Genomic DNA, 25225 nt, shown 5'->3' with positions numbered 1-25225 from the left:
TCTTTAGCTTGGGTTGAACAAATCATTTTTGCTTAGATGGAACAGCAGCTACGCTAATTATGTCTCTATTTGTTTCTCTGTTGATTAACATCCCGTGGTAACTAGGAATTACAGAAGCTTCAGTCTGGATCCAACCCTTAAATGATCTGAGATGACCAAACACCTGAGAAAAGATAATGCCAACCCCTCAGAGGACCTCAGAGGATGCCAACGCTCAGACAACATACACAATTACCAAACTTTGCCATAAGTTAAATATATTAAGGTTCTGCAATATATAAATATATTTCCTGTAGAGCTGCTTTGCAATGATTTGTATCATGAAAGCGCTACACAAATAAACTTGAACTCGAACTCTAGTCTCAGAATCCATTTGCTGAAAACTCAGGAATGATTACCTCTGTCCACAAGGGGGAAGCAAAGGGCAGCTTTCCACGCTGAATCACATACTCACCAAGAAATAAGACCACACATTATGGTGTATTATACTTTATTAAATATAAGAGCTGCCAATTTGGATTTTCATTAATACATTAAGTTTGTTAGCAGTAGGAACCTGTCTTGCAGATCTTTCAGTGTAGACAAGTTTTGTTCTGGCTTAATCTGAAGGTTTGGTTAAGATGATGTACGAGAGTATGTGCTTTTCCTAATGTGAGTTATTCTATGCACAAGGAAAGGCAGCAATTGTTTTAGGTGCATTTCCTGTTTGGTTACATTTCTCACTCTCTCTCTCTGTGTGTGTGTGTGTGTGTGCAATCATATTTGTAATGTGAAGTCAGCATTACAGTTACATATGTGTCCAGAGAAATGATTCAAACATTTTTACATTTTACATTCACTTTACAGAACTTCACTTGAACAGTCCCAGGACAGTTATCCACACTTAAAAGTCTGTAAGATAAAGCATCGTTGACATTTCACATGTACTCAAAAGGGTCAGAGGGTACCAAATCCTCCAAGGTGGGACAGCCCATTGGTGTGTGTGTGTGTGTGTGTGTGCATTTGCACAATTGTAACATATATAGTTCTAATCACTGTAGTCTAATCAATATCATCAATTCTTTGAGACTCTCAAGGACGGCCGGTTTTACGAGCACAGAAATCATTCTGCGTTTAGATATGGCTCACTTTAGGAGGGATATGTCATCAGAGAAATCTCCAGCGCCCAGCGGATGAAGGCAGCGTGTGAAACGCCACTGACAGACCATGAGGCACAGAGGCAGCATAAATAGGGCACAGATGCCCGCCATAATGTAGGCGATGGTCATTAATGTGGACTCGTCGGTCTGAGGGACATTGTAGCCACAGTCCTCCAGGTCCACACCATGGAACGGCCCCTCCACTGCGGCGGTGCGGAACTCATCATGGACTAGAGCGCAGGAGAATTAACAAACAACATCAACACAAATAAGGTAGGTGACATCTCATTCATGAATCTCAAAGATACTCTCATTACTGTAATAAAACATCCTGAATGTCTGGATGCTGTCTATGTTTGTTAAGCTGCATGACTGTTGTTGTTAGGGTTAGAGTAATGTTTTTGCATTGTAGTAATGAGAATGATTGAGTGTCCCAGTTATCTTGCTAAGCCTCTGAACAAACAACCTAAGTCCAGAATGTAATATTACTCTGTCTTTATTACTGGTCTTGTTGTTGAAATGAAAGTCAACATTAATTTCATTGATTATTAAATCACTTTAAATACAGTGACCCCAAAACGACTTAATCCTTGGGTGTCTAGTGCTGCTCCAGGTAAACACATCTGAAGCAGCCAATCCAGTCTTCAGGATCACGAGGCTCTTCCAATCGGTTTAAGCCATGCCTAGACATGTCTGAACATCTGTCATTACACAGATAGAAGCTACAATAACGAATATCCCCTGCAAACAAACGACGCTTGAGCATTTCTTAAACTAACTTCACTTTTCTGAGCCATATTCACTTTAAAAGAGTGTCTGCTTTTCTTTAAGATACATGACAGACACAATATTTATTATTGAGAGCAATAACATTCACACATTTTGTGTGTGGGGTATATGGGGTTAGTTTTGTTCCAATAAACAGATTATGATCCACAAATAAATGTAAAGAGAGTCACAAATAATAAACATATCAAGAAATAAACAGAATGATATCTTGGAGTTTCACAAAAATAAATTAAATTTGCAAATAAATAAAATTAAATTTGCGGTAAAAAAAAAAAAAAAACATTCACAAGCATACATTTATGTCAAAAATACTACTCTGACATTAATTTGTGGACTGCTGCATGCATTTGTGAATTTCAAAACATTTCTAATGTCAAGACATGTAGACAAATCCACAAATAGGTGGACTCCACCCACCATCTACTCCGATCAGATAATGTTATCTATGTTGCGCTGACCAGTCGTAGGATGTTCTCGCTACAACCAATCATATTTTTCTTTACAATCAGGGGGGTTGGGAACAGAGTAATTTCGCTCCTCTGAAAAGAACTACACTATATGGCCCTTTGGGCTGAATAAATTGAGCTCGAGTGCTGTTTGCGTGGTTAAAAAACCATGTGTCTAAAAGGTTATTGGAGTTTAAAGGGGTTATAAACTGAGAAATAAACATTTCCTTTATTTTCAACCTATACGAGGTAATTGCATTATAAAACGTTCTGTAAGTTTCAGAACTTTCTCGTTAGTCTAAAAACAGCTTATATAGAAGCCAGTCTGCCAAAATGACAATGTTTGGAATGTTGTACCAAAGACTATAGAAATACAAAGATGGTTCACTCCTATACTTATGAATGGGAGAAACTGCAATGCGCAATATGGAGGAATAGTGCCGCCTTCTACATGAAAGAGCCAATTGTTGATTGGTAAAGTCATTGTGTCACTGTAGCAGCCGCTAGAAGCTCCACTTCGTATAGAAACCAGAGGCTGAAGCATCAGCTGCACATGCGCAGTCATAAGCGCGTTGGAGCTACGCATGCGCATTGCCTGGTCTAGCCTGAAAAATAAGCTTTTTAAACGCTATTTGAGCATAAGAAACAACATTCATGGGGCAGTTCATTTCAGATTTTGTTTCTGATTTGAAATATGTAATTTAATCGTTTAGGCGATTTAATCCATTTTTAATCAATTTGCGTTGCAAATATGGCGGCCGAGTGAACGGACTTTACTTGAAAAGGAGTAATACTCTATGATATAATAGTGTGGATAACCACTGTCTCCGCAGAAGATCAACACCTGCTTCTACATCACTGCCCGTTTAGCCCCGCCCACCGATTCATGCATGTAGTGTAAGAGAGCAGCAAACGCAGGTCTATGCAGACACCAAACGATAAAGACAACAAGACGCTGTTCAGTGCCAAGCTGGGCAAAAACTTTGCATTACCTTCCTTCTGATCCCAACGTTAGGAAATGAATGAATGAATTAGTGAATGAACTGTAATTTTAATGAAGATCCAGACCACATCAGTAACAATGGTCCTTTGTTCACTACATTTTACTGCGGATTTGTTTACAAATCATGACCCCTTTAAGGCTTCCTTATATTTCCATCAGGATCAGTGAATCAGGATAACCTCAGGAATATACACAAATTATAATCATTCACATTCCTGACTATAACACCCTCTCTACACCTGACATGAGCGGCGCGACGCAAACAGAACACGTTATAATCAGTGATACTGTCTATGCTGGACGACGAGTCACTGGCAGTAAACAGACGACCTGTTCTACTTCTGGAGCACTCCACGCTTGCACTACTTACACCGATATAGGACAAAATATCACGTATAGCACCAAATATGAGCCCTGCCATAATGCATCTGAATCCAACATAGCGTTGATCCCATAACAGAGAGCGCTGTTTCTCTAAGGATTTGGACATTTCAAATATAATACTGTGGCTTGGCTTGATACACAGTCTAATGGTCTAACGAAATCCAAAATTTAAACAGGTTAAACTTAGTTATTTCAGGGCAAGAACACCCTGATTGTAAAACAAAACATTATTGGTTATAGTAAGAACATGCTACGATTGGACAGTGCATCTAGTTGATTAGCGGAGTAGTATTTTTGTGGATTTGTCAGCACGTTTTGATGCTAGAAATGTTTTGAAATCCACGAATGCGTGCAGCGTTTCACAAATGAATGCCAGGCAGAGTTGTGTTTGTGACAAAAAGATATGTGTGAATATGTTTTTTATTTTTGCAGATATCATTGTATTTATTTTTTAATTTAATTTATTTTAGTGAAACTCTAACACTGTGTCATAACTACATGCAATGTGATGTCGCAACATGTGATAAAAGGGATCTTTTCCACATTAATCAGAGGTTTTGTCCCAAGTAGACACGATGACAACACACAACATGTCTAATTTAGAAACGGTTTCTATTTCCGCGTCGTCGCGGCTGGAACAATATACAAACTAACAGTGATAATCTCAGGTGATTATGTGCCTTACTCAAAGTTAATTGTGTCTAATGTGAGTTTGAATATCATTTTGTGTGACCTTATAGCCATACTGAAAGCAATAATAAATAGTTTACCTCAGATGTTGAAAATAAATTAAAGCAAAGATGTCCGTTAAAACTCACTGTGAACTCGCTGCGAACCAACGAGTGTATTCCATAACAAAGATGGTATCAGTCACTCATTATGTACATTTAATTATGTTAAAAAGCGTTACTATTTATGAATTAGATCATAAACTTGCAAAAAACGCTCTCTCACCGTGACACGTGCTGACCGCAAAGCCAATGCGCTTGTGCTCTCGGTCGAACACCACATAGAAGCCCTCCATGATGACGGCACCCATTACCGTACCAGTACTGGACTGAGACACAGCAAATTTATAACAGTCCTCCTGAGCCGAGGCCACGTCCTCCACCGGCCTCAGATACTGCTGCAGAGAGACGAGACACAGACACACATCAGCCTCACACACATGCATTCACAGACCATTACAGACCAGGAAGCTCATGATCATTAACGGCCTCATTTATAAAGCATGCGTACACTCAGATTTGATCGTAGAGTGTGTGTACACTTAAATCCACGCCAGCGCTCAATGGCGCTTAAGTTCAAGATCATTTGCAATTCTTAGATTTAAAATTTTCATTTTATGTATCACATGTACGATTGTTGAGATGATTGTAAGATCAAATTTAAGGATGATTTCTGCGTAACATTTTATAAATGAGGCCCTAAAAGCAGAAAAAGCTGATAAACTCCAAATGGACAAACCTCAATGGAGCACTGCTGTTATCATAACATTTATATATATATAGTTCACCCAAAAATGAAAATGTGGGCAACTGATGGTAGCCATTGACTTCCATAGTATTGAAAAAAAAATAGTCAATGGCTATAATTAACTGTATGGTTACCAACATTCTTCAAAATCTTCTTTTGTATTCAGCAGAAGACAAACATTCATACAGGTTTTGAACAACTTGATGGTGAGTATATTATGACTGAATTTTCATTTTTGTGTGAACTAAAATGCATGCTAACATTGACATTTGTAACTTTAAGTGCGAGCTGAAGTTTGCTCTCTGGTTTTGTTTCAGGGAGTAACTGACAATACTCATTATTGAAGGGAATAAATACAGCCTCATGTCTGCTGGTACAGAAACATGATCCAGCTCCTCCACAAGGGGGAGTGATTGTAACTGGTAAAAGTGAGAGAACTGCGTTGAACTGTGGGATACAGTGTTACAGACAGTACACTTCATTTGCATATTTTAGCAGATGTATTTGTTTGTCAGTATGAAACTGGTCTGATGGCAGAATGAAGTACCTGTGGCAGGATGGAGATGCGGAAAGACTGGTTTCTGTTTTCACTCATCAGGTAGAGAGAGATGACAGGGAAGATGTGCCAGGGTGTGGTGCCCGCCTGCCAACACACCAGCTGCTCGCCCAGCCAGAAACCTGAGGGAAACTGTTCAGTCTGAGGAAAAGAAGAGCCAGGTGAGCCAGAAAACCCACAACGCTCAGCATGTTCAAAGATGAGACCAACGCAGACAGTATACACCGACCGATGAAGCCGCTTCAATGGCCTTCACAGCCGCCTGGAACACTTTACGAGGGAGACGCAGGTTTGTGGTGCCGCTGTCCACGATACTTTTATCATAGTTATACTGAGAGACAGAGACAAACAATCAGCATATTTGCTTTTACTTTACCTCTGTTTAATAAATAAAAACTGTTCAATTGTATTCTTAACCATGACCAACTGGAAAAATACAGAAATGTTTCTTCAACCGTTTATGGACATTTGGAAATAGATTGTTTAAAATGCATTTTTCACACACCTAGTTTATCCAATTCAATTCAAGACTTCTAACAACCCAGTGGGCAATTGATGTTGAAAAGACATTAAATTGACATCAATATTGTTGTCAAAAATCAGGTTGAATATGCAAATCAGTCTGACCTCAAAAACTTGACATGAGGTTGATTTGATATAAACTGAAAAGTCAAACATATTGGCCTACATATACAGTGGGTACGGAAAGTATTCAGACCCCCTTAAATTTTTCACTCTTTGTTATATTGCAGCCATTTGCTAAAATCATTTAAGTTAATTTTCCTCATTAATGTGGTTATTAAGGTGGTTGGGGAGAGACCCCCCCCCCCACATGATTGTAAAGCGCTTTGGGTGTACAGCAATACACAATAAAGCGCTATATAAATGCATCATTCATTCATTCATTTTTGGAGATTTATTAAAAAAGAAAAAGTGAAATATCACATGGTCCTAAGTATTCAGACCCTTTGCTCAGTATTTAGTAGAAGCACCCTTTTGATCTAATACAGCCATGAGTCTTTTTGGGAAAGATGCAACAAGTTTTTCACACCTGGATTTGGGATCCTCTGCCATTCCTCCTTGCAGATCTTCTCCAGTTCTGTCAGGTTGGATGGTAAACGTTGGTGGACAGCCATTTTTAGGTCTCTCCAGAGATGCTCAATTGGGTTTAAGTCAGGGCTCTGGCTGGGCCATTCAAGAACAGTCACGGAGTTGTTGTGAAGCCACTCCTTCGTTATTTTAGCTGTGTGCTTAGGGTCATTGTTTTGTTGGAAGGTAAACCTTCGGCCCAGTCTGAGGTCCTGAGCACTCTGGAGAAGGTTTTCGTCCAGGATATCCCTGTACTTGGCCGCATTCATCTTTCCTTCGATTGCAACCAGTCGTCCTGTCCCTGCAGCTGAAAAACACCCCCACAGCATGATGCTGCCACCACCATGCTTCACTGTTGGGACTGTATTGGACAGGTGATGAGCAGTGCCTGGTTCTCTCCACACATACCGCTTAGAATTAAGGCCAATAAGTTCTATCTTGGTCTCATCAGACCAGAGAATCTTATTTCTCACCATCTTGTGGTCCTTCAGGTGTTTTTTTGTGTCTTGCACTGAGGAGAGGCTTCCGTCGGGCCACTCTGCCATAAAGCCCCGACTGGTGGAGGGCTGCAGTGATCCCATCTCCCGACTGCATCTCTGGAGCTCAGCCACAGTGATCTTTGGGTTCTTCTTTACCTCTCTCACCAAGGCTCTTATCCCGATAGCTCAGTTTGGCCGGACGGCCAGCTCTAGGAAGGGTTCTGGTCGTCCCAAACGTCTTCCATTTAAGGATTATGGAGGCCACTGTGCTCTTAGGAACCTTAAGTGCAGCAGAAATTTTTTTGTAACCTTGGCCAGATCTGTCCCTTGCCACAATTCTGTCTCTGAGATCTTCAGGCAGTTCCTTTGACCTCATGATTCTCATTTGCTCTGACATGCACTGTGAGCTGTAAGGTCTTATATAGACAGGTGTGTGTGGCTTTCCTAATCAAGTCCAGTCAGTATAAATCAAACACAGCTGGACTCAAATGAAGGTATAGAACCATCTCAAGGATGATCCGAAGAAATGGACAGCACCTGAGTTAAATATATGAGTGTCACAGCAAAGGGTCTGAATACTTAGGACCATGTGATATTTCAGTTTTTCTTTTTTAATAAATCTCCAAAAATGTCAACAATTCTGTGTTTTTCTGTCAATATGGGGTGCTATGTGTACATTAATGAGGAAAAAAAATGAACTTAAATGATTTTAGCAAATGGCTTCAATATAACAAAGAGTGAAAGATTTAAGGGGGTCTGAATACTTTCCGTACCCACTGTACATTAAACCAATTTGAGTGTGGGATTAACTTCCTATTTTCTCCCAATTACCCCTGGAAGAAATGGCCATCCAAACTGAATTGAAAATGATGTTACAGCATCTTGATCAATCTTGACTATTATTTGACGTCAAATTGGTATCAAGGTGTCCGCTGGGAATGTCCAACACTGGGCATAAGAGGTGACGCTTGTTTTAGAAGTTTAACACTTCCAACAAAGTTTCATTTCCATTACATTTTAAATTATGTTTTGTGTTTGATGTTGTTCTGTTGGTTAACTATTTCTGAAATTAAATGACAAACTCCTTTGTCTTGCTAATGCTAATTATATGAATCCAAAATGCAATTAAATCATATTTTTACAGTTTTTGCATAAGCTGACAAAGTCTCAAGAATTCTGTTCACTTACAATGTATACTGTACTTTTATATACAAAGTATACTACCTTTTTTCTCTTACTAAAGGCAAAATTGTTGGTCTGGTTATAAATAATAAAGGGCCAGGTGTAACTCAAACTGGAAAAAATTACAATAATTATGAAATGATTTATCTTTCTTGTAGTCTTTGTTTAGATCATAATGTTACAAATGTAATTTAGGTAAAAATATACAAATGTAAATGTAGTTAATGGATTTTTATATTAAGATTGTCTGGACTTGAGACAAGAGTAAATGAATCAAATCTATACATAAAAGGCATGTGAAAAACAGCAACCGCTTGTTATGTTCAGGAAAGCACTCATGACACATAAACGTGCATGTGCTTGAAGATCCTGAAACTGTCTCTGTCAAGTCTGTTTTCTCAAGATGAATAAATGCTTCCTGGCAAAACCAGGAGAGTTGTTCTCACTTCTTTGCAGTCCATATTGAGATCCTGTCCGTTGACCTCGATGCGCACGATGATGACCTCATAATACCACTCTCGTCTGATTGGTGTGTACCACAGCTCGCCAACATACAAGGATGCATCTATTCCCCCAATAATCTGTGCAGAACAAACACAGTCTTTTATAACACGTCACTGAAGTTGTTTTGTTTCACATTACATAAAGTTATTTAACTCCACACAGTACACTGTAAAAAAAATTAAATACTGGACTATGTTTTACAAGAAAATACTATATTAAATCTAGTATCTACTTATAGAAAAAAATCATTTCACCAGCAAATGTTTTCAGTGTAAGTGGGTGATTTTACTAATGGTAAGGGTTTATTTAAATTAATTTGTGTACATGAAAAACACAAAGGAGATGCTAAGCACAATGTTCATGCCGACAAGCTCCAAAAAGGACAAAATCTAAAAAAAGAAAAGAAAAAGAAGTTTAAAATATTTCATGCTGCAGCTTTGGTCTGTTCCTTATACAGAACTATCCTAAGATTTCATAAGACTTAGAATAATCATATGGACTATTTTTATAATGTTTTTACCAATGTATGAAGTCTGATTCTCATTCACAGCATGTGGGGAAACATGCAAAGCATCTCCTTTTGTGTTCCACAGCAGAGTTAATGGCAGAATGTTGGGGTCAGTTAACAGTTTCCGGCCTGGAAATGGTCTGTTTTCCCCTGTTCTCACCATACTGCCCCCTACAGTGGAGCTGCCGGCGCTGTAGTTCTGTGTGAACCCCGCTCCGCAGAGCTGCAGGGAGAAGACATCTGGGACGCTGGTCTGCCTCAACAGAGAGTCGAAGAACGGCTCCAGAGTCTCGTCCGGCTGAAAGACACAACACCCGGTCAGAAGTGGCTCTTCATCAAGCTCTGTGAGGTTATGACAGCTACAGAAAGATCACCCTGGCGATCTCGGCGTAGGCCAGCCCGAGGATGCCCTCCCAGTTGGACCCATTGATGAAGAAGCGGTCAGACTGGGTGATCGCGGCGATGTTGGCCCTCAGAGACACGTTGGGCCCGTGAGGAATGGACAGCAGGTCCGTGCCCAGCTCGCCCTCCCAGCGGCCCTGTGTGTACGGCACATACACGCTGCGGCCCAGGTCTCTGTATGACGACGAGCTGTCGAAACAAACACCAATCTGACTCTGGCAACAGCTTCTTCATATATAACATACATTACATCCCATTTATGTGTGAATTAGGGGTGTAACGGTGCATGTATTCGTAATGAACATTTCCGGTATGGGTCTTTCGTTTCGGTACGCACTGCACGAGTGAAACATCACTGGAAACTTCCAGTTTTATATATTGTTACTTTTAACAAGAAACAAAGTCTCGTCTTTTAAATTGTCAATTCTTTTCAGGAACTTCAAACATTAAATGCTGTTGTGGCGTGACCGGTCGCTGTATACCAACACCTCCGATCAAACGATCGTCCCTTCCTCTTTACTACTAGTTAAATAAACATGAATGAACATCTCATGCATCATGTAATCACTCAGTGTTCCACTCGCAGAAAGACGTCCATAAAACTGCTTGTAAACAATGTCACGCAGCATGTCCTTTACCTCTGGCTGGTCATCAGTGTCCACAGCTCCATAGAGCACTAAAGAAATCAAGTCTAGAGAACAGCATTTCACAAAATAGTACACTATATACTCATATTTTACCTCTTAGTGATGTCTTAATTATTAATGTATGTTTCAATAAGTTGTTTTTTGTTATGAAACAATGACAGGCACTGTATAAATGATTAGATTTCAACAACAAATATACATTTTGTAATTTAGAAGTTAATTTAAAAACTGCATTGTGTTTGCATACATTTTTAAAGTTGTTTGTTGATTATAATATTTGAAAATAAATAGTAATTGAATTTAAGTTTGGGCTCAGTTGTGAATTGTAATCTTATAAAACGGATATTTCCGATCCTTGATTCTGATTGGTTGAGCCAAGTTCGAAGCTGTTGTAAATTACACTATAAACAAACACCTTTGTTTACATCTGTTTGTTGCTCGGCAACCACAAACGTTTCTGAGGAACTACATTCTTTGGCGGAAGAATAATGTTTTTATCAATATCATTGCACTTTATTTGCTCTGTTTTATTTTGTGAAACCTTACTACATATATGGATTAACCGTTTTATAATAGCAATAAGCCCCGTGAAGCTGTGGTTTACAGTGAATTTATAACAGCTAAGGGGTTTTACTCCACTTCATGTCTTAGCAAACAACGCCCGTTAGCTGTTATAAATTCACTGTAAACCACGGCTTCACGGGGCTTGTTGCTTTACAGTGAGCCCTTTCACATAACTATAATAGTTTAGATTTCAGGACAGAAGCTGAGGTTGATTTTTATCCCTAAGAAAATTTTTATTATAATTTAATTTATTTAAAGAGCGAGCAATTTGCTAGTAAACCACTGTTTAATTAAAAAAAAGAAGCAATTTTGTTTATTTTTACCCCTGTACCGAAACCATACTGAACTGTGATGTTAAAACCGAGGTACGCACCGAACCCTCATGTTTGTGTAGCGTTAGACTCCTATTGTGAAGAGTCAGCAGTACTCACAGAGAGCGATGGTAATATCTGTGGAGGAACGGGTGAGCGGCGGCGCCGACTGCGAAATTACTGCTGCCCGTATCCACCAGGATGTTCAGCTGGAACACAGAGGGAAACACACTGTACCTTCAAGTGCACATGCAATGAATGACTGCAGAAATGTGAGTGGTGCCAGTGTTTGGCAGGGCGTGTTTATAGGGCACTGTAATGAGATACGGTCACTAGCCCACCCTCCAGTCTCTAGATGTGGCTCAGGTCTTCAGCTGACGATCGCTCTGTGACCTTGTGCGTGTTTGTGAAGGGGTATGAGATGTATTATTGATCAGCCTCTCAGCGCTAGACTGCCTGACCGAGCAGAACGTGATACAGGCTCAGAGACGAGGGCCGGAACCTGAGAACGAGACGGAGCTGTCAGACATCTCTGGGACTCCTGAGATCTCCAGCACGTTTTAGCTGAACTGTGCCATGTAATCATTCATTCTGAAATGATTAAGATCAGACAATTACCGTGTCCACAATGACCATTTCAGAGTCTAACCGGCAGCTTTGATAACGACTAATGAATAATTTGAGTCTTGCTGAGCAAGTTATTGCAGACATTCGAAGGTAACTCTGTCACTTGGCTTCATTAGACTCTATAATAATACGTCATCAGTCGCTCTGCGCTCAACATCCGCTAATGAAAGCTTTTTTAATAGCTGATGCTCAGAGCAGGGTGACTGGAGACATATTATATCAACTGACCGCTTCTCCACTGATTTCTGGAAAGTCATCACACCTGTGCATTCACAGAGTTAGACCAAGACTTTATGAAAGCTATCAGACAAACGTTTTAGATTCAAGGCACCTGTCTGTCTGTCTGTCTCTGGCAGCTCTTTGCCGTTTCTCTGCTGTAGTAAGAACTGAGCTGACTCCTCATGTCACTGATTTGTCCTGTGGGCTTCCTGTTGTTTCTGCTCAGAGTCTGTATCCTGCATCCTAACCTCGTCCCTGTGCACACGCTCCCTCCAGCGACCCCTACGCCACAGGCCTTCCTCTTCCTCATGCATTATGTGACCTTACCGACCCGCAGTAATGATGACCTGACAGTAGTGCTGAAGATGTTTGCTGTGCTAAAACACTCATTCATTTCCTTCCACATCATTTTCAAGCATCTGTATGAAGCACTAGACAAGAGACAATTGTAACAATTTTTAAAAAGAGTTATGGTGATGATACTAGCTCAGCAGAGATCTGCCGCCGCCTGAACGAAAGTCTGATATTCTCACTGATGGGGTTTCCTGGGGCTTAAACAGTACAGCACAACACTAGCAATGCCAAGGTTATGGGTTCCATTTCCAGAAATGCATGAATGGAGCAAACATATTGGTACATGCATGTTTCTTGTACTGAAATGGTGGCAGGTAGATCTGTAGTAGTGTACATGTAGACAACAGTACACTTATTCTAAGACAGTGCAGCACTGGGAAACTGAACCGTGTCTCTACAGTCATCAGCCTGTGCCCTACACTACAAAACCATAACAAATTCTTTATTAAACCCAACAATCAGCGTTTAGTAAGTTATAATCAATGGTGCAATATTACCATAAAGCACAAAGATCTAAACAAAGTGTAAAACAATGGGGAAAAGGGAATAAAAATAAAATATGAAAATATTTTCTTTCTTTCTTTCTTTCTTGTCCAATCATATTTTTGAAATCAGGTTCTAAATTAAATAACTCCAAAATATTTTAAAAGCATTTCTGTCCACATCGTTTATTTTGGATAGGTTTCTGTATTTTACTGTACGTTTTGGAGATATTCATGCTGCAAGACGATTTCTGCAAATAAGGATAGATAATGTTAAGACAAAATATGAAAGAAACTGTGAGAACAGCAAACGACATATGAACTATATGCACATTTCTATCTAATAGGCGGCCTCTCTGTGGTGTTTCTCACCTTCTGAGGCGGTGTGCCCACAGACATCTGGATGTAATAACCTTGTCCTGACTTCCCGCGAAGGTTGTCGATCATGTTGACCATATTCCCCGCACTGGCTCCTCTGCGCGTGCGGGCGGAGCGGGAGGGGCCCCGGGGGCCCGCGGTCTGTGAGAGGGGCCCCTGCCGCAGGGGGACGCGGAGCAGCACTGCGCCAGAGCAGGGGACCGGCAGAAGGGCCACTAATGCCCATGAGTACAGAAACAGACGCGGAAGCCTCATCTTTCAAGAGATCAAATCCGTTCGTTTACTTCGGAACGCGATCAATCCCCGCGAGCACTAAAGCGCTTCAGACTCATGTTTATTATCCCTCGATCGCTCTCCATCCTCCGCATCGACAATCAGCGACAACCATCCCCGTTTCCCACATTCCTCGTTCTTGTTTATGAGAATGATAATATGGAAATCCCGTACTTGATGTCCAATTGCGAAACCTTCCCGCACGAACTGTTAAAATGAGAAGACCTTTCTATTTATAGAGATGCAGACGGGAGTCCTGTCGTTGAACTGTGCTCGTCCCCTCGTCCATTTAGCGTCGTCTTTGGCCCTTTGCTCATTTGACGGCGCAAGCCTCCATAATCCGCATCGGTGTGCTCAGACAGCTCCTGCCTCCTCCTCCATCTTCCCCGCATCCGCACGCGCTGTGGCGATGTCTGACTCTCAGGGGAATCGACTCTTTTGAATGGTTCGGACAGAGCGAATGAATCTCTCGACTGAAAGAACACGGTAGTGGTTTGAAGGAACATGGTTAGGTGGACCAACAAACGACACACATCACACGCAACAGGTCTCCTATAAAAATACATCGATATTTATGTAACGTGGTGAATCATTTTATCGAAACGGTTCGATGAAGCTAAGCGCTCAAACGAACCGGTTCTCTAAATGAATCAGACTGCTCTGACACTAGCGCACTGAGCGGACTCCACACACACACACACACACACACACACACACACTCACACAGGAGTAAGGCATCATGGGGTTTAGAGTTTATTCATCATCAGATCATTTTCCTCTTGTACTGCATATCAGTGTAACATATGTACCATTTTTATTATTGAATTGTGTCTTTGTGTTTGCATTGCTTCTATCATGGCACAGTGACACTATCAGCTGGAATGCTTTGATATACTGTACACCATGGAGCTCAATCAATTCCATTGTCATTGGAGAAAAAAACATATACAATGTTCAGTTTTATTGTTTTTATTTAATTGTGATCACATGATTTTAAAATTTATTTATATTTAAACAAAAATCATGGCAATGCTATGTGATAATTCTCCATGCCAAAATCAATCTTTATGCGTATTTCAGTACATCTTTTAAATATCTTCTATTATCAATATGAGAAAATGTGTATAGGTAGGTAGTTGACAAGCATGAACATGAACACAGAGTTATACAGGTCACAGAGCCTTGTGTAATGCAGGAAATCTACTCTGTAAAAATATTGTTATCACGAGGAGCTATTTCTAGTTGACCTGACCATTTCAAACTAATTTATTTGATTTGAACTGATTTTATTTTTATTATGATTGTTGTTGTTGTTGATGTGCATAATTGAAGCACACTTTCAGATGACCTGACACAATATGTTCAGAGCGTAAGGCCAATAGCAGAGGGCTGTTATCTGAGGGCTGTGCTCGGGTCCCACTGGCAGGGCACTGTGAGGAGCGCAGGAGCGCTGTAGTAATGAGATCCTCCATCGTACGAGAGCGCCGCCTCGGTCAGCGCCGTCTGGGCCGCACCGTGAGCGCTCGAGCGGCCTGAAGAACAGGAGCATGCATCAGTATTCAGAGAGGACTCTCCGCAACACACACTGCTTACAGCTAAAGTCAGCTTCTACAAAAGTGCAACTTGCACTGAAATACACGCACAGAAATGCAATGTTTACATTGTGCATTATTTACAACAGCTTGTAACGTCAAATTATACAAAAAGGTGCGAAGAGATATATTTTTAATTGCTGTGTGTTTTGGGAAATGTAAAATGCAGCAGTGATGAGACTCACGCTGAGTCTGATCTTCACACGCAGACGGCGATTCCTCAAACACACTCCACGGCAAACACAGGCCAGCAGATTCTGTCTGACACAGAGCTGTGTGCCTACGATCAGACAGCAGAATTACGCTCTGTACAATCAGAGAACAACTGTAGATAGCAGAACAGAAGGTCATAATAACCATAAAGTACAGATTTCATGTGATGGGAAGCCTCCTGTAACACAGCTGTGTTATAAACAGCCAGGGTCAGGTTTGATCTCAGACTCTGGTATAATGTTGTTCACCTGTTCTCAGAATCTGCTGATCGAAAGCCTTTGGCGAAGGGGTTGCAAGCGATCTTCAGCTGGGTGATCTGTGACGGGACAGACATGATTCACTGCAGCTACAGATAAAGAGCTCTTTATTCACCGATCACACAGCTCTCTACACTTCTAGCAGTTGTGTGATGCCTCATGTTTAAAAATGTCAGCTCAACCAAATAAATAAATAAATACAATTTGTCAGTCCTCTTACAAAACTATTTAATACCTCTGGATAATATTAAAGAAATAGTTTTTTTAATGCAGTTTTATTGTAGCTAAATTTCCAGCATCCCTCTGAACTTAATTTTTATTTTTTTTGTCATACTACTTAAAGAAAGATAACTAAGGCTGCTTATTTCCACTATTCTGACTGAATCGCTAGAGATGCTGGAACATTCTGAGTCATCAGGCATACAGTGATTGATGTATTTAACATGCCTCATGGAAATATAGAAATACAGCATGTTTACTAGCACAGCAAGATTAGATTATCATTAATAGTTATTATAAGAATGATGGTAACCACTAATAATGACTCAAATCTCACTTTTTTACTGCCTCATTTTTCAGTTCCATGCTTGCTTTCATTACTCATCTGGTACATTACATGATCTCTTTCTGCTTTATTTGTTTGATCATGTGACTGTATATTTGGATTTGTGTTCATGGTATCTATTAACCTCATGTAAAACGTCCTTGGGTTTTTTGAAAGGCACTATATAAATAAGACATTGTTATTATTATTATTTTGTAATATGTTATAGTAAAATGACTCAAGCGTTACCAAATCTATCAGAAGGAAGGAATGACTATCCAAAGCCTCAAATGCTTACGGTGACTACAGTCACTATAGAGAGCCATCATGCGTTTTACTTCAGAATACTGTTCTGAATTATTAGTAATTAGGCCTACATCTTAAGGATTTGTACTTGAGTGCGTTAGGGTTAGGGAGCAACAGCTCCTTATAACAAGATGCCATAAACTATTTAAACACAAATCTCAACATTGTCCGTTTCAGGACCATCCTGAGAACTCAGCCAACCCTGAATAATTAATAAGACATTTAAGCTCAATAACAGCTCATAACTGGCTGGTGTCGGGTCTAGTACCCGGTGGTTCTGGTAGGCGGTGACTGCGATGAAGCGGGTCTCTGGAAAGCTGAAGGTGCAGAAGTTACGGTGAGCGAAGCGCTGACTGTCACTGCTCCGGTCCACCAGAACCACATGCAGCCGCGGCTGATACCGGTGCATGGAGCTCAGGATCATCTACAGACACACACACACACACAAGACTGTGAATCTCTGCCACCTCCAGATTCTCATCAGTGTGCAGTGTTGGGGAAAGTTAATTTTAAAAGTAATGCATTACAACATTGTGTTACTCCCTAAAAAAAGTAACTAATTGTGTTACTTAGTTACTTTTTATAGAAAGTAATGTGTTACGTTACTGTTGAGTTATTTTTAAATCTGAGCAGGGCTTGCTTGTTTGTTTTTAATATAAAAAGTTCTTCTTGTACAAACGTAAAAGCCCTTTCACACCAAAAGTGAAGTGAATCCGGCTCAGACTGAAGGAAATGTAGATTCAGGTCTGTACAGTAGAGGGCGCTGCTCAAACTAATCACATGAAGAATATGACGCAGGAGAAGTATCATGTTGATATTTAGTCTAGAACTACAGTAAGATCATGTTGATATTTAGTCTAGAACTACAGTAAGATCATGTTGATATTTAGTCTAGAACTACAGTAAGATCATGTAGATATTTAGTCTAGAACTACAGTAAGATCATGTAGATATTTAGTCTAGATCTACAGTAAGATCATGTAGATATTTAGTTTAGAACTACAGTAAGATCATGTAGATATTTAGTCTAGAACTACAGTAAGATCATGTAGATATTTAGTCTAGAACTACAGTAAGATCATGTAGATATTTAGTCTAGATCTACAGTAAGATCATGTAGATATTTAGTCTAGAACTACAGTAAGATCATGTAGATATTTAGTTTAGAACTACAGTAAGATCATGTAGATATTTAGTTTAGAACTACAGTAAGATCATGTAGATATTTAGTCTAGAACTACAGTAAGATCATGTAGATATTTAGTTTAGAACTACAGTAAGATCATGTAGATATTTAGTTTAGAACTACAGTAAGATCATGTAGATATTTAGTTTAGAACTACAGTAAGATCATGTAGATATTTAGTTTAGAACTACAGTAAGATCATGTAGATATTTAGTCTAGAACTACAGTAAGATCATGTTGATATTTAGTTTAGAACTACAGTAAGATCATGTAGATATTTAGTCTAGAACTACAGTAAGATCATGTTGATATTTAGTCTAGAACTACAGTAAGATCATGTAGATATTTAGTTTAGAACTACAGTAAGATCATGTAGATATTTAGTCTAGATCTACAGTAAGATCATGTAGATATTTAGTTTAGAACTACAGTAAGATCATGTAGATATTTAGTCTAGAACTACAGTAAGATCATGTAGATATTTAGTCTAGAACTACAGTAAGATCATGTAGATATTTAGTCTAGATCTACAGTAAGATCATGTAGATATTTAGTCTAGAACTACAGTAAGATCATGTAGATATTTAGTTTAGAACTACAGTAAGATCATGTAGATATTTAGTTTAGAACTACAGTAAGATCATGTAGATATTTAGTCTAGAACTACAGTAAGATCATGTAGATATTTAGTTTAGAACTACAGTAAGATCATGTAGATATTTAGTTTAGAACTACAGTAAGATCATGTAGATATTTAGTTTAGAACTACAGTAAGATCATGTAGATATTTAGTTTAGAACTACAGTAAGATCATGTAGATATTTAGTCTAGAACTACAATAAGATCATGTTGATATTTAGTTTAGAACTACAGTAAGATCATGTAGATATTTAGTCTAGAACTACAGTAAGATCATGTTGATATTTAGTCTAGAACTACAGTAAGATCATGTAGATATTTAGTCTAGAACTACAGTAAGATCATGTAGATATTTAGTCTAGAACTACAGTAAGATCATGTAGATATTTAGTCTAGAACTACAGTAAGATCATGTTGATATTTAGTCTAGAACTACAGTAAGATCATGTTGATATTTAGTCTAGAACTACAGTAAGATCATGTTGATATTTAGTCTAGAACTACAGTAAGATCATGTAGATATTTAGTCTAGAACTACAGTAAGATCTTATGTGAAAAATTAACTCAGATATTTCCTTCTGAATAAAAAATGAATGTGTTACTGTACTAGTTACTTAAAAAAGTAATCTGATTTTGTAACTAGTGTTACTTGTAATGCATTACCCCCAGCACTGTCTTGTGTGTGTGTGTGTGTGTGTGTGTGTGTCTTACATGGCCGTTGTCGTCCAGCAGGTTGTTGGTGAGTTTGAGGCGGTCGAAGGAGACGGTCTGTTTGACCCACTGCGCTCCTCGAGCGGGAGAGTCCGGGTGGAAGTGCACTCGCCCCGGGGCGGCTATATCTCCTCGTCCAGCTACCAGCCACGAGGAGCTGTGGAAGGCATACCTGCACACACAACATCCAGAGTCGGTGCACTACTATTACACATATTACACATATTACACATACTCTTGACAAGATGGCGGCGCGAACACATCGCGAGGCTCAGCGTCTTACCAGATTTTGGAAAATAGTGTTAATTTACCTGGTTATTTCACTCGTGTTCGCGCGATCCAGTTATGCGAACTACAGCTATAGTAAACAATCACTTTTGGACATCAACAAACAGTGTTCCAACATAGTTTTAGATCATCCTTTCGACTTCAGCGAACTCCCGCCGGAGCTACTGAGATCACCGCGGACAAGCGGATCACTCGTACCGACCGGAAGTGCTCGGCGTCGGCGTCGAGACCGTAAACAAAGACGGGGAAAGCGTGGAGGGCTGCGTGCTAAGCTAAGGCTAAACCCACATCGACCAGCTCTGCCCAGCATCTTCCTTGCCAATGTACGGTCTCTGATGAACAAGATGGACGAACTAAAGATCTGGACCCTCACACAGAAATGGCTTATGGACTGTAATGTTATGTTCTTCACTGAAACATGGCTCTGCAACGATGTCCCAAACAGCGTGGTGCATATGGATGGACGTGCTCTCTTCAGGGCTGACAGAGTAGCAGCAACCTCTGGTAAAAACAAGGGTGGTGGAGTATGCATTTATGTAAATAAATCATGGTGCAAAGACTCTGTCATTGTTGATACCTACTGCTCTGCTGAGCTGGAGTTCCTGATTATCAAGTGCAGGCCATTCTATCTACCACGTGAGTTTACTTGCATTGTTGCTGCTGCAGTTTATGTACCTCCGGACGCTAATGCTAACGTGGCTATGAAAGAACTCTGTGCTGCTATTAGCAAACTACAAACCCTGCACCCGGATGGAGCCTTTATTGTTGCTGGGGACTTCAATCACTGCACTCTTAGATCAGTTCTCCCTAAATTTAATCAAAATGTCTCCTGCACTACAAGAGGACATAAAACATTGGACCACGTTTATACTAATGTGAGTGATGCCTACAAAGTCACACCCCTCCCCCACCTGGGTCAGTCTGATCACCTCTCTTTGTTCCTGCTCCCCAAGTATACCCCGGTCATCAAACGTGTGAAACCTACAACAAGGACTGTTAAAATCTGGCTGGAAGGTGCTGACTCCACTCTTCAACATCAATTCCAGCTCACAGAATGGAGTGAGTTTGCTGCCCAGGCCACCACAAACTCTCAGATTAACATTGACACTTACACCAACTCTGTCATGGAGCACATCAACAGCTGTGTGAGCAGAGTGACTACACACAAAAAAATAAAAATCTTCCCCAATCAGAAGCCCTGGATGAACAGAGAGGTTCGCCTCCTGCTCAAAGCAAGAGATGCAGCCTTCAGGTCTGGAGACCAGGAGGCTTACAGCTCAGCCAGAGCCAACCTGAGGAAGGGTATCTGCCAGGCCAAACTCACACACAAACAGAAGATTGAAGAACACTTCAATTCTTCAGACCCCCGGCGTATGTGGCAAGGCATACAATCTATCACGGATTACAAACCACCTAACTCTGTGCCCCCCTCCAGCTCTGCCTCCCTCCCAAACGAGCTCAACCACTTTTATGCTCGTTTTGATCAAAATAATAAGGAGATCTCACTCAAAGCTGAGCATCAACCCAGTGAACTGCCTCTCACTCTCTCCACATCAGACGTTTACTCCACTTTGCGTAAGGTGAATGCACGGAAGGCAGCTGGCCCTGACGGAATACCTGGTCGTGTGCTTAAAGCCTGTGCGGAGCAGCTAGCTGAGGTCTTCACGGACATTTTCAATCTGTCCCTGGCCCAAACAACTGTCCCCACTATCTTCAAAACCTCCACCATCGTACCAGTACCGAAACATTCCACTGCCTCGGTCCCTAACGACTTCCGTCCTGTTGCACTCACCCCCATCATTGCCAAGTGTTTTGAGAAACTGGTTGCATCCCACCTAAAATCCTGTCTCCCTGCTACACTGGACCCATTCCAATTTGCCTATCGCCACAATAGGTCAACAGAGGACGCCATCTCAACAGCGCTTCACTCTGCCCTCACCCACCTGGACAGTCAAAACACACATGTGAGAATGCTGTTCATGGACTTCAGTTCTGCATTTAATACAGTAATCCCCTCCAAGCTGATCTCCAAGCTCAGCCAGCTTGGAATCAGCACACCCATCTGTAATTGGATTCTAGATTTTCTGACTAACAGACCTCAGTCCGTCAAGTTAGATAACCTCTCCTCCTCCATCATCACCCTGAACACCGGCGTGCCACAGGGCTGCGTACTGAGCCCTCTCCTGTACTCCCTCTTCACCCATGACTGTGTTCCTGTTTATGGCTCCAACACCATAATCAAATTTGCAGATGACACCACGGTGGTAGGTCTGATCAAGGATGACGATGAATCAGCCTACAGGGATGAGGTGCAGCACCTGGCTGTATGGTGTGCCACCAATAATCTACAGCTAAACACCCAGAAGACAAAGGAGATCATTGTGGACTTCAGGCGGACTAGGAGTCATGCACACACACCCATCTACATCAACGGAGCTGAAGTGGAGCGTGTGTCGAGTTTCAAGTTCCTTGGCATCCACATCTCTGATGACCTCACCTGGTCCCATAACACCTCTACTCTGGTCAAAAAGGCACAGCAGCGCCTTTACTTCTTAAGGAGCCTTAAGAAAGTTCACCTGAATCCCAGGATCCTTGTGGAATTCTACCGCTGTACCATTGAGAGCATACTCACGAACTGCATCTCAGTATGGTACAGCAATTGCTCCGCATCTGACCGCAAAGCACTCCAGCGGGTGGTGAAAACTGCTCAACGGATCACCGGCACCCAGTTAACTTCCATTGAGAACATTTATTATAAGCGCTGTCTGGGCAGGGCAAGAAACATCATCAAGGATGCCTCTCACCCTAACCATGGACTTTTCACCCTCCTTCCATCCGGCAGGCGTTACAGGTGCCTACGCTCTCGCACCAGTAGGCTCAGGAAGAGCTTCTTCCCCGAGGCTGTGACACTTCTGAACGCCACACCACCAATCTAACCTGCACCTGCTTATTACTGCACTGGTCACAGTACTTTAAACACATGCATTTGCACTACTCATATTTTGCACAGACTGCACATCGTTCAAGTCATTACACTATAAACTGTTTAAAGTTGTTACTGTACAAGCACAGTAAACTATTTCTATAAAATATTGCACTACTGCTAATTTGCATAGAATACATTGTTCTATCAATACTTTGCACACTCATCCAGCTGTATTTATTTATTACCACTGTTCTCACGTTCCTGCTGTTCATAATGTGTATATATAATCTGTAATCTATATAATCTACATTGCTCTGTTCATAATGTACATACAATCCCTACATTGCATTCCTATTTTATATTCTGTATATACTCTGCTCAATACTGTATATAGCAATTCCACTGTATATTCTGTAAATCATATCTTCACTTACTCTGCACTTATATGTATATAAAACACTATATTCTTGCACTTCTGGTTAGATGCTAACTGCATTTCATTAGCTCTGTACTTGTACTCTGCATAAATGACAATAAAGTTGAATCTAATCTAATCTAATTCAATATATTACATTTCATTTTTAATTAGATTAAACTCTTAATTTTGTGGCTTTTATAGAGTGTACAATGTCATGTTAAACGTTCATCACTATAATGACTAGACAAAACAAGACATTTGAATTCAGGACACAGCAAAGGAAGATGAGTAGTGAACTGTGCAATCATGTTTGTTATTGATATCATATGATGTTGATCAAATATTAGGGGCTCCCTGAGTTCTCCAGTCAGGATGGTCCTGAAATGGAAAAGGTGAACAACCCCTACTTAAAACATGAAGAAGAAGGTTTCTTGATTCTGTCGTAAGATCTGAGTTTAAATAGTTTCTACAGGGAACTGCTGCTGGTGCGCCGGCGTCAGATCAGTGTGTTTCTGTTTTGAGGGAAAAATATTGATAACACTTTAGTTTAGGGACTAATTCTCATTAGTAACTACTTGCTTATTATTATGCATATTACTAGCATACTGGCTGTTTATTAGTGTTTATAAAGCACACTAAAGCACACCTTGGGTAGGATTAGGGATGTACAATAAGGCATTAATATGTACTTAATTACTACTAATAAATGGCTAACATTCTAGTTATATGCATGCTAATAAGCAACTAGTTTAGAAATCCTAAAATAAAGTGTTACCTTTACATTTAAACAAAGCATCTTTTGGTGGGTCTTCACCCAAATTAAAAGCATTGAGAATGTTAAGAAGATTTTTCTGATCCGATACCTGTATCGTTTGTCATCAACAGGAATAAAGTCCATTAGGAGAACATATTCTGCAGCAGGATCCATGCCTGAAATGTGTACTTGAAATGTAGGAAACATCCTTCTGTATGAACACAAACAACAGCAGTCAATATATGCTGATCACAGACTTATTATAATGCAAATCATCATCATCATCATCATCATCGCTCAGATCCATAACCCCATCTAACTGTAGTTTAGCGTGTAACTCAACAAACAAACCTCAAAAAACCCACAACAGCTTCACTACTCACATGTTCTTCAGACAACGTAAACATGGAATTGCTAACATAATGCTACAAAGATATGTATTAGAAAAGGAGTGATGTCTGGTGAAACCTTCCAGCTTTTGTCACAATCATCTCAGTGCCGAGCTGGTCGAACTGCCGCCACAGGCTCTGCATCTCCAGCTGAACTCTGACGCTGGCCACCTCTGGAGCTTTGCTGCAGGTCCGGCCGGCGTCTGGAGAACCGGCCGGAGACGACTCTGAGACTGCAGAGACACATGACATATAAAAAACACACAACAGGTCAGAGACACATGAGACCTAGACCAACACACTTTTAACTGTTTATCCTAACAATGCATTTATCCATAACCATAAGCTCTACTCTTCTGCACAGTGGTAACGATAGAAACTTCAACATAACAGAAACTCTCTCAAATGTAAAACATAACTGAACACTAATCATGAATAGTTGTTTCCCTTTACTCAAAAACACATAAAGTAGCACTTAATTTCAATATTTACTCCCCATATCCAGCCATTTACAAAGCATGCTGGGAACTAACAATCCCCGCCAATATGAAAAGTTAATTATCTTAACATAAATAGGTAGCCTTCTTTCCTTCTTTATTTATTTAGATTAATCAGTTCCCTCATTCAAGCCTCATAACTGCATAAGTTTCCTTAAAAATGAGGAAAACATATCTCTTGGTGTTATTAGTGAAAAGTTCTCTTTATTTCCTATACAACACTGAACCACAATTTCTTTAATAAAATATAGCCTACACACTAATTATCAGCTTAATTTTCAAAATGTAATTTTTTTTTACAATGCATGTTATTACAAGGATGTTTAGATATTTAACTTTAGAGCAAGAGATTAAAAAATCAATCATTAATTGTAAAAGTTGCTAATTGATTGACGATTGTTTCAAAAAGTACAAATAAAGCACGATCTGAATATTACCATTCATCATTGCTGTTGGTCCAGTGTCCGGTCTCGTACGCATGCAGCTGGTCTTCCTCACAGTGGTTCTGGATGCTTCAGTCCGGCCTTTATATAATCTGAGAGATCTAATATGCAGGATTTCTGCACCTCATCCATATCACTCTCTGACAACCCATGACCCACAAACTTACTCTGTGCTACACTCAAGTATTTGTTAATTACACACAGATCAGCCAGTGTTATTGACCGCGGACAGAAGAATCAGCCGGTCTGT

General features: G+C 40.3%; 2 protein-coding genes across 2 annotated transcripts; both read right to left on the bottom strand.

Moving 5' to 3' along the window:
* Window positions 1–475: 475 nt before the first annotated feature.
* On the bottom strand, window positions 476–14217 carry bace1 (beta-secretase 1). Its single transcript, XM_079386875.1, has 9 exons — window positions 13534–14217; window positions 11600–11688; window positions 9930–10146; window positions 9716–9853; window positions 8990–9124; window positions 6023–6124; window positions 5785–5934; window positions 4716–4887; window positions 476–1369 (listed from the first exon to the last, which is right to left on the bottom strand). The coding sequence occupies exons 1-9, from the start codon at window positions 13792–13794 to the stop codon at window positions 1125–1127; spliced, it is 1509 nt and encodes a 502-aa protein (XP_079243001.1). The 5' UTR covers window positions 13795–14217; the 3' UTR covers window positions 476–1124.
* A 987-nt stretch (window positions 14218–15204) lies between these two features.
* Window positions 15205–24976, bottom strand: LOC306851776 (T-box transcription factor TBX1-A; the record flags this gene model as incomplete). The annotated part of the gene is made up of 8 exons (XM_079388211.1): window positions 15205–15344; window positions 15590–15729; window positions 15866–15933; window positions 16993–17148; window positions 19261–19432; window positions 23756–23857; window positions 24115–24268; window positions 24970–24976. 8 exons carry the CDS (start codon window positions 24974–24976, stop codon window positions 15205–15207), a joined length of 939 nt encoding a protein of 312 aa, XP_079244337.1.
* Window positions 24977–25225: the final 249 nt, after the last annotated feature.

Source organism: Barbus barbus (assembly GCF_936440315.1).
Source record: "Barbus barbus genome assembly, chromosome: 31".
NCBI classification, from domain to species: domain Eukaryota; kingdom Metazoa; phylum Chordata; class Actinopteri; order Cypriniformes; family Cyprinidae; genus Barbus; species Barbus barbus.
The sequence above is the reverse complement of the archived record's forward strand: the minus strand, read 5'-3'. Positions and strand labels throughout refer to the sequence as shown.